At 40.9% G+C, this 11,067-nt stretch overlaps 1 protein-coding gene across 1 annotated transcript in view; it reads left to right on the top strand.

Moving 5' to 3' along the window:
* The first annotated feature begins 8,085 nt into the window (after nt 1-8,085).
* The window catches only part of LOC107686855 (adhesion G-protein coupled receptor G5-like), an 8,375-nt gene continuing 5,393 nt past the window's right edge, over nt 8,086-11,067 (top strand). Inside the window, 5 exon segments of the mRNA XM_016484008.1 lie at nt 8,086-8,190; nt 8,267-8,306; nt 8,670-8,770; nt 8,905-9,023; nt 9,187-9,455. Coding sequence (XP_016339494.1) covers nt 8,086-8,190; nt 8,267-8,306; nt 8,670-8,770; nt 8,905-9,023; nt 9,187-9,455 — 634 coding nt within the window.

The raw sequence follows: 11,067 nt of genomic DNA, 5'->3' as shown, positions 1-11,067 counted from the left end.
GGAGAGGATCTGTAAAGAGGAGTGGATCAAAATCCCTCCTGAGATGTTTGCAAACCTGGTGGCCAACTACAAGAAACGTCTGACCTCTGTGATTGCCAACAAGAGTTTTGCCACCAAGTATTAAGTCATGTTTTACGAAGGGGTCAATTACTTATTTCACTCATTCAAATATAAATCAATTTATAACTTTTTTGAAATGCGTTTTCTGGATTTTTTGTTGTTGTTATTCTGTCTCTCACTGTTCAAGTAAACCTACCATTAAAATTATAGACTGGTCATTTTTTTTGTCAGTGGACAAGCGTACAAAATCAGCAGGGGATCAACAATTTTTAACCCCCACTGTATTAAATTATATAAAGGACATACAGAGGCATTTTTGCCGCCTCATCTTCAATTTTAGGGGCCTCGACTTGAGTGGAAAATGAAAACAACTGCGGTTGTGCGAGATCTTGTTTGCAGCTTTTTTTGTGTGTGTGTGTTTTGTTTTCAGTTTTTTTTTAGGAGTTGCATGCATCTAGTCTCAGACTCAGATGTCACGTCCGCCTGTAGCATGATGACCTGCACTCTAAATGAAGTAGAAAGCACTTTAGGCACATATCCTTGTCTAGGCTGGAGTCTAACCATACGGTCATCCTTACCGAACTCCATACATGCAGTGCTCGTAGTCAGCGCATGTAAGTCGCCCACCCTCTATCGATCACTGATAGGCAAATGGAAAGCCTGTCTGTTGTCTGTCATCTGTCCTCTGCGCTGATCTGCCAAACATGCAGGTTCCATAGCTCTGGCCTGGGGTGCCACACCGAGACGTTTGCCTGAGATAAGAGATCTCTCCGCAACGGAATCGGCCATGGGGGAGCCGTTAAAAACTCCACCAACTCCGGGAACCAAGGCTGGTTGGGCCACTTCGGCGCGACTAGATGCATCGTCTCCCTTTCCTCTTTGATTTTGTGCAGCATAATCTTCACTGGGGGAAAAGCATATTTGCGCTTCTTGGGCCAGCGACTTGAGAGAGCATCCCCCTCCAGTGGTGCGTTCTCCAGCGAGAAGAACAGCTGGCAATGCGCATTCTCCTCAGAGGCAAACAAGTCAATCTCGGCCGCTCCGAACAGGCTCCAAATCAGCTGAATAGTTTGCGAGTGCAGCCTCCACTCCCCGTGCACTGGGCCACCCCTGGACAGCATGTCCGCACCGCAGTTCTGACTGCCGGGAACATGTACTGCTCGAATCGACAGAAGGTTTCTGTCCGCCCAAAGGAGGAAACGCTCTGCCAGCCTTTGAAGTAAGCGCGAACAAAAACTTCCCTGATGGTTGATATAGGATACCACCGGCGTGTTGTCTGTCCGAACCAGGACGTGTTGATCCTTTATCAGTGCAAGAAAGCCCTGCATCAAAATAAAAAAAATACTGCCATCAACTCTAGGCAGTTTATATGCCACTTCACTTGTGCACTCGTCCAAGTACCATTAGCCGGTCTGCCGTCGCAAAGGGCTCCCCAGCCCCTCAGTGACGTGTCCATAGTGACAATTTTTCTGCTTTTCTGCAACTGACTGTTCTTCCACACTTTGTTTGGCACCCGGCATTTCAGCCATAGCTGAAGTGGTCTCATATGCAGAAGCCCGAGCTGACATACCATAGCTGCTGCTGCCATGCGCCATAACAGTCCCTGAAAGCATTTCAGAATCACCACTCTCCCCGGTTTGAACGAGGTGAAAGCGCTGACCAAAGACTGTATTCGCTCTTGAGAGAGACGCGCGCTCATCGATCGCGAGTCCAAATCCATTCCCAAGAATGTGATGGTCTGTGTGGGGCGAAGCTTGCTCTTCTGCACATTGATCACCAGTCCTAGATGCTTCAGATGTTCTAGAAGCTGGCATCTCTGGTTTTCCAGTATATCCCGTGGCTGGACTATAACGAGCCAGTCGTCCAGATAATTCAGAATGTGAATTTCACTCTGCGTGAGAGGGGAAAGCGCTGCATTTATACACTTTGTAAAAGTTCTCGGAGCCAACGCCAACCCGAACGGGAGAACTTTGAACTGATAAGCTCTGTCCTCAAACGTGAATCTCAGAAAGCGCCTGTGACGAGGGGTTATTTGGATGTGAAAATAGGTGTCTTTTAGGTCCACCGAGATAAACCAGTCGTTCAAAAGCGCCGTTCAAAAACGGGACTCTGCTTATAACGCATGATTGGGAACAATCGTGAGGGGGAAAAGAGTTATTTTGCTGAACAGTGTTTGGTTTGTGTTTTAGTGCAAACTTTATTGACAACAAACATTTCCCTCTGTCGCCTGCAACATGCGAGGGGACAGGCAGGTGAAACACAGCAAGACGAACTCTCTTGCAAGCGGATCGTTGTCCATCTCTCCATGCGGCCACTTCCCCCTCAGACCACCCCCGTCAGGAACGCTGCTGTGGATCTGGCACAACACTCGAGAGAAGAGGTCCCATCTTCTTCGGGTACCAGAACTGCCTCGCCTTCGGTCTCACGGCTGGCTCCGGATCCACCCTCGCTCTTTCCGAGGAAGAAGTAGGCGGTGGTCTTTCACGCCGTTTCAAATGCTGCAAAGAAGAAGATTTGGAGCACAATGGAGGTGCAGCGGACCGATCTCTCTTCGGCAAGAAGTGGCTCATCGCCTTAAGACTGTTTCAGGGCCTCCAGAAACTTCTCAGAAAATGAGCCCACAGCATCACCAAACAGGCTGAGCGGAGATATGAGCGTATCCAACAGCTGAGCCTTCTCTGACTCCCTCATGTCCATCAACATGAGCCAAAGATGCCACTGCAGCCAAGTCAGTGGCCGAACGCAGCTTTTTGAAGGCGGAGGAGTCCGGCCCCTCCTCATCCAATGCTTGCAGCAGTTTGGCTTGAAAAGACTGGAGAACAGCCATAGTGTGGATCACAGATGCTGTTTGGTGACTGCCATATACAGTAAGCCTTATCCACGATGTGGCTCGTGGTGCGGCACGGCTTCAATGGAAGGATGGTGCAGATTTCCACCCACATGCAGATGGACAAAGATGCACTGCAACTGCTTCCTCGACGGGCGGCGGCTTAGTGTAACCGCAGCGGTCGGCTCTGTCGACAGAGGAGAGCATACACGATCCCGTGGCTTGGGCTCGGGCCGAATAGGGGGAGCGCCAAGACCACGATATTCTCCTCGTTGACCTCAAGGAAAAAGGAAGCAGGTCTCTGGGGGGCGGCAACCTGGCGGCCAGACTGCATATACCGCATGTCCAACCTGTTCTTGGCTGGTTTCTCAGTGGGCGACCAATCAAGACCCAAATCCTGTACAGCCTCAGACAGGATTTTCACCAACTCTTCATCAATCTGAGCCAGGGGCTTGCGCACCTCGCTGTGGGAGGCCTCCGACTCCATGCAGGCCGACCAGTCATCCGAACCAGAGGCTGCAGTCGACATTGCGTTGTCATCCACTTCATCCTCTGCCACACCAAACGAGACCAGGTCCCACGTGTCATCTGAGGGGCGGAGACTGGGCTCAGTGTAAGAAACAGGTGGCTTTCTTGAGCGATAAGCATGCAGGAACTGAGTCGACATGCGTTCATCAGAGAGGCCTACTGCACATGGCTGCCTTGGCCTTCCCTCCCGCGGCTCGACGGTGTATTGGGGGAGGAGGCAAGGGATTAGCCAGCGCGCAGTTCAGGATCACGGAAATCTTGGCATGAAGGGCTTTGACTGTCATCTCTTCACAGGCAGGACAATCAGACCTATCCAGTGCGGCCTCCGTGTGGGCTCGGCCCAGACAGAAGACACACACGTCGTGTATGTCAGGGAACTCAATCGGGGCCCCGCACGCACGGCACTCCTTAAGGGACATCCTGTCTTCTTGCCGGATCGCTTCAAGGGGAACTTGAAGTGAACGGCATTCTCTTAGGGTGTTGTCAACGGCGAGAAAAAAATAGCGATGAGTAGAAGTCTTCTGTACTTGCTTCGTGAAGGAGAAAGATTCTGAGGTAATGACGCTGAGCGCCGACCTATATAGTGGGTAGCTCCGTCCCTAGCTCGAGCGCTTGAGCATCATTGGCCGGTAAAATTTACCGGCACGATGCAATCAGGCTTCACTATTTGGGAGGAGGGTAACCCCTAAGTGTAAGCTACGCAGTGTCGAGAGCCCGAACTTGATAGGGAACATGCATTGTAACACATTTTCAACATCAATTCTTGAAGTTTTTTTTTATTATTTTTATTATTATTATTATTTCTTAGTACAGCTGAAATGTTGTAATAGCACAAAACATATTCTACTTATAAGTCTATTGTTATCCCCATTTAGCTGTTAAACAAAATTTATTGCTATAGCATGAAATAAAATTGGCTACATTTTCTATATACATTAGTTTCATTAAGTATTCTCAAGTATTTATTTACATGTTTGTTAGTTTCCTAAGCTGTGCTAAAATTAGTTTCCTCTGTGACCTCATTTATTCAAATCAAGTCTTTGGAAGGAAGTTGTCGTCTCTTTTATCTTTTTATAGAGAATTAAAATGTTATTTAGCATTGCATGGCAAATACATGTAAAAAAATATATATATATATTTATAGAGAAACAAGAGTTCTTTCATACTTTTTTTCATATAATTTCATTGTCATAGAATTTTTTTTGCGAAATTGCTTTTTTACATTTTATAACACCCGCCGCATATCCTACGCAACCCAATGATCCCCATCTAAAACATAAGGATATCTGAAAAATGTTCAGCTACACATTTAAAATGGAATAATGAATAATACATAAATACAATTTTTAAGTACAAAGTTTTATTTTTTAGTTTTTTTTTTTACCATAGTATAAACAAACGTGCTGTTGTTTATCTGCAATAGAGACTTGGATATTTGTAATAATGTAAAATAATTTCAACTGACTAGGTAACATCAAAATTATCAAAAAGTGGCAGTAAGTTACTCTTAACCTTTAAGAAACAACAGTACCATTTAGTAGTGCTGAGGATTTAATCATATCATGTCAGTCAATGTCATTTGAAACAGTAAAACAGGCCTTTTATGCTGGCCTTTGCAATTGTGTATGTTTGTATGTTATGTATGTTAACTGTTTTGTTGAAAACCAAATGTGATGACAAGGCTTGTCATTGTGTTCTGTCATCAGTAGAGCTCAGCGAGTGTGACTGAAGCCACAGAATTTGATTTTGGCTATTCGTTTGTTGGTGTGTGAACTGCAAACATTCCACAGAGCTGTCACAACTTCATCCTTGATGACTAGAGAAAACAGTAAGGTAAGAGAAGAAAGAGCACATCTAGGTTATGTATTATACATAATTATTAAAATTATTGTAAATATTTATATGTTTTGATTATACGTATATTAGACTTATATAGCCTACATACAGTATGTTTTATTTTAGTAGTACTGTATATATTATTAAGTATTGTTATAAACTATTTTAACAATGAGAAGATGAAACCTTTTGTATTATATGCATTCCTTATTGTGCATTCAATATGTTGGAATTGATTTGTCTTTTTGTATTTCATTAAATTAATGTCTGTATTCAAATTTTTTCCACAGAGCTATGACAGATATGACACTCCTGCTGCTTCTGCTCATAATCCATGGAGTGAATGGAGAAAATACAAATACCAACGATGTCATGCAAAATAATGACTCAATATCTAAGACCAACTGCTCACTACCTTGTAAGTTCCTGAAACCCTCCTCAAATCAGACTATTTCTGTATTGTTAGACTTGTATTTTAGATCTTAGTATTAGAGACAGTAGTGAGATACTGTTTTTTGCCCATCACCATGAGAAAATGTATTTGCATTAGGTCTGCACGTTCATGAACCACAGTTTTGTAAACATGTATGTACATGACTGGTTAAAAGTTTTGAATTTTTTTTGTTTATTTGAAAGAAGTCTCTTATGCTCACCAAGGCTGCATTTATTTGATTAAAATAAAAGTCAATTTTGAAATATTATAACTATTTAAAATAACTATTTTCTGTTGTAATATATTTTAATATGTAATTTATTTCTGTGATGACAGAGCTGAATTTTCAGCATCATTATCCAGTCTTCAGTGTCACATGATCCTTCAGAAATGTTTCTAATATGCTGATTTGCTGCTCAAGAAACATTTCTCATTATTATCAATGTTGGAAAAAAAGTTTTTTGCAGCTTAATAGTTTTGACAACCGTGATACACTACCATTCAAAAGTTTGGAGTAAGTAAGATAAAAAAAAAAAAATTATAATAATAATAATGAATGCTTTAATTTAGCAAGGACACATTAAATTGATCAAAAGTGACAGTAAAGATAAAGATATGTATAATGTTACAAAACTTTCTATCATCAAAGAATCCTGAAAAAATCCTGGTTTCCACAGGTAGGATCTAGCAAATACTGTTTTCAACGTTAATAAAAAAAAAATTGAGCACCAATAATAATTAATAATTATTAAACAGTAAATCAGCATATTAGAATGATTTCTGAAGGATCATGTGACACTGAAGACTGTAGTAATGATGCTGAAAATTCAGCTTTGCAGAGATTTAAATTGCATTTTAAAATATATTAAAATAGAAAACAGCTACATTGTAATACTATTTCACAATATTACTGTAGTTTTGATTGAATAAATGCAGCCCTGGTGAGCACACGAGGCATCTTTCAAAAACATTAAAATCTTAATTATTCCAAAATGTAATTCTTTAGTTCATTACAACAAATTAATTTTGTTCATTTCAAGCTAATCAGTTTTCATTTTTTCTTGTAAAAATGAAATAAAAATAAACATTATGATATATTTTTTGTGGTTTAATAATTAGTGAATTAAAAAGTTAAAGAGAATGTCGAACAGACCTATAAAAAAGACAAGTGTCTGATAACTTAACGGTATTTTTTCCTCATCTATTTTAGTACCAAATCCAGCATCTGAGGCTGTTAAATCCGAAATCTTTTGTTGTAACAAAGAAATCAACGACTTCAGAGCTGTTTGCACTTCAAAGAATCAAAAAGATTTATTACCAACAAACTTTCCAAGTATTACAAATGACTGCCCTGAAATGCTGAAAAGTGAAACAACTTTGAAAAGCTACAACAGGTACCTGTCTTGTGTTTAAGATCTTAACAAACTGTATGAATTTGTGTCGATTTGGTTGTATCCCTTTTAATTACATTATTATGCAGAGCAGAGAGAGAAGTCATACACAGCATTATGGAAAAGACAAATTATTCCACTGACTACAATTTTGAGGGTTTCACTTTGATTGTGGTTGTGATGAACTTACCAAATAGTCTTGTACCAATCACCGCTCCAAAAGTAAGAATCTTCTTCCAAAGGTCCAAAAGATGACAAAGCATGTCAACATATTCTGTTACACCAAATACACAAAATAATGATCTTTAAAATAGCATCATATGACCCCTTTAAGATGGCACTATGTAAAAGCTTGCAGCTTCAATTTTTTACACTGCTTAAAATGGTCATATAAAATATATATTAAAATTAAGTGTTACAGCTAAATTACTTAATTCATTTCTTTTAATTTTAAGGTGTCTAATACAACTCCAACAATACAGACATTTAACCCAGTGGAGGCTTTCCAAAATGAGGCCAAGCAGAAAGTTGCAATATTTATTTACCATTCCACGCTGCAGTTTCATGTAAAGTTGTTCATTTGTTGTTCTGACTATTTTATAAAAGTATTGAAACTGTTAACTTAACCCATTCACTCTATATTATATTAACCTGCCTGTTGTCTGTGGTTGTGTATTTACAGCTTAACATGCTTCTATAATGTCCAAAGTCATATGGATTGATACAGCAAAATTACTTAATTAATTTCTTTTCATTTTAAGGTGTCTAATAAAGCTCCAACAATACAGACATTTATCCCAGTGGAGGCTTTCCAAAATGTCCCTGAGGCCAAGCAGAAAGTTGCAATATTTATTTACGATTCCATTCAGCAATTTAATGTAAAGTTTTTCATTTGTTGTTCTGACTGTTTTATAAAACTATTGAAACTGTTAACTTAACCCCCTCACTCTTTATTATATTAACCTGCATGTTGTCTGGTTGTGTATTTACAGAAGAAAATCTATTCTATAATGTCCACAGTCATACGGGTTGAAGTTATTGGACGTGACATTGTGAATTTGACCAATCCACTTATAATACATTTTCCAGTGAATAACTACACAAACCACTCAACCGTAAGCTTACCTTTTCAAATGTTCTTAAAATTTCCAAATAACTAAGAATTTGTTAATTCTGTTTTTCTATTCTTAGAAAAGCTACATATATTCCTGTCAATACTATGATGAACAAGGTGGGTGGGAACTAAAGGAATACAGTATTTCACTCAAAAATTAAAACTCATAATTTACACACACTCATGTTGTTCTTATCCCATATGCTGTTATTTTTTTCTGTGAAACATGAAAGAAGAATTTATGAAGAATCTTCATGTATTATTTTCCAAGTAGTGTGTCAAGCTCTAAAAAGAACATGAAATCTGTAAAAGTGCCATAAAAGTGGTCTATATTACTATATTCTGAGTCTGACTGAAATTGAAGTTATTCACTGAAAATTCTGCTGTGTGCACTCTTGGAAAAAAAGAGTACAAAAGCTGTAACTGCCATTTGGTTTTTTTTTTTTGTACTAAAATGTATTAATAATATGGAATATTTAGGCAGTAACACCTGGAAGCCGGATGGCTGTAACACCACTCAGATCAGTTATGATGTTGTGGAGTGCTCCTGTGACCATATGACCCCTTTTGCTGTGCTTCTAGTGAGTACTGAGCCATTCATTCAGACCATTAATAAACATGTAAGGTAGCAGAAACCATTCTGTGCTGATATTGTTTTCATTTAATTCCCTCCTTCACTACCACTTTTCCTTTGTCCCTCCTACACTCTGAATAGGTTGAGGTGATAAACATTGATGGACAGCATTGGGAAATCTTGTCGTACATCAGCTATGTAGGCTGCGGTCTGTCTGCGGTCTTTTCTGCTTCCTCTGTCTTGTTGTTTATTTTCAACAGGTGCTGTTCCTTCTGTTTTCATATAAATGTGTATATAATCTGCACTTTGATTCACATTATTTTTACACTGATCCCAAAATTGTGTGAATAAATGTATCAAAGCAGGTACAATTGATTTGAAAAACCACCATTAAAATTCATATACAGTTCGTGTGTTTCACAGGAACGCAAAGGTAGAAGTGTCCAACAGCATCCACGTGTCTCTGAGCGGTGCTCTGTTTCTCCTCAACCTGAGCTTCATGTTCAGCGAGTGGGCCGCCACAATGACAGTGAAAGAAGTGTGTGTTTTTATTGCTGTGACTATACACTACAGTCTGCTGTGTTCTTTAACCTGGATGGCTATTGAAGCCTTGCACCTCTACCTTCTTTTGGCCAGAGTGTTCAACATTTACATCAAATACTACATGGTCAAGTTGTCCCTGATCGGATGGGGTGAGTTTCAAGACTAAATGTACAGTAACATTACAAAAACAGACTCATAGATCAACTTGTAAGTCAATGGAGGCAGTGTTTGTAGCATATCTAGGTGTTCAAGCGCAAAGCGCTGAAACCCTATTGTAATTGTAAGTTTGCATGATAGGACTAGGTGTTATGATCCCAATATTCAGAACCATTTAGCCGCACCATAGAACATTTTCTCCTTTGCTGTGAGCAGAACACAGCGAGACACAGCAACTGTTACGCTCTGATTTTGGTTCAGCAAAAATCCAGGATCATTGCCAAATCCATGGTCCTTGCCTCAATACCCAATAATCAGTCGTGAATTTACAATTGCTTTTTGCATGACTGGGGAACAATAAGAAAAATAACTAGTATGTTAAGATGGATAGATGAAGACGGTACAGTTCTTCACTGCAGTCATCGGGTGGGGATCCTTGACGTTTTGATTATATGTTATGCTGTACATGATGTGTACTTATCTTTCATGGATGTTGCCAGTGAGACACCTTATCCAATGTCCATCAGATCCAAGTTTCTGTGCGAACTTTAGCCTGGGTGAAAGATGCCTTTTGTTAAAGGGATACTCCACCCCAAAATGAAAATTTTGTCATTAATCACTTACCCCCATGTCGTTCCAAACCTGTAAAAGCTTAGTTCGTCTTTGGAACACAATTTAAGATATGTTGGATGAAAACCGGGAGGCTTGTGACTGTCCCATTGACTGCCAAGAGTGATTAATGACAAAATTTTCATTTTGGGGTGGAGTATCCCTTTAAGGTGATGTTGCCAATGACCTTTGTATGGTGTTTCCAACAATGCAACACATCATCAGTTGTGTACCCCAGCCTCATTGGGGGTTTCGGCCCTTTATCACAAGACACCCTCAGCCGAGGGAGGCCCACCACAGGCTGATCAGACCCGGGTGTGTGTCACTTTGTTACATAGTCATTTGGCAGCCCACACTGTGTCCATCCACTTCAGCCACAGCCAGTGGCTGCTTCTTTCAGCGACAGTGGCCAGTTCCCTGACTATCCTCCGCTGGACCTGTCCTCTGATGCCCAAATCTTTCAGCAGCCTTATAGTGGAACTAGCCACAAAGCCCCTGCAACCCACTTCCACTGGGTATACTTTCACTGTCCAGCCCTGCTCCTCTGCCTCAGCTGCCAAGTTGGCATATCGCAGCTTCTTCCTTTCAAAGGCCTCGTTAATGGCCTCGTCCCAAGGGACTGTCAGTTCGACTATTATGACGATCCTACTGGAGTTGGACCAGAGAACCAGGTCTGGGCGCAGATTGGTGACTGCAATTTCGAATGGGAAAGTGAGTCTGTGGATTAAGTCGACTCGCATTTCCCAGTCCCTGGCTATATTCAGCTGGCCTGCATCAGGGGACAGGGACTTAGCCCGTTTTTTCTCCCCTTCCCTAACAAAGGACTGCCTTTTTGGTAAGGTATTCTTGGCATTTTGGGAGATGGCGTTTGTTGACACTCTCTTGGTCTCTATTGCTGCCGCCAAGCACTTCAGTACTTGATTGTCGTGCCATGTGTACCTTCCCTGTGTCAGGCTGGTCTTACAACCCACCAGGATATGTCTGAGGTTTGCCGGG

This window comes from Sinocyclocheilus anshuiensis, unplaced genomic scaffold (genome assembly GCF_001515605.1).
Source record: "Sinocyclocheilus anshuiensis isolate Anshui unplaced genomic scaffold, SAMN03320099.WGS_v1.1 scaffold773, whole genome shotgun sequence".
In the NCBI taxonomy this organism is placed as follows: Eukaryota; Metazoa; Chordata; class Actinopteri; order Cypriniformes; family Cyprinidae; genus Sinocyclocheilus; species Sinocyclocheilus anshuiensis.
Note: the sequence above shows the minus strand (reverse complement) of the source record. Positions and strands in the feature narration are given on the sequence as shown.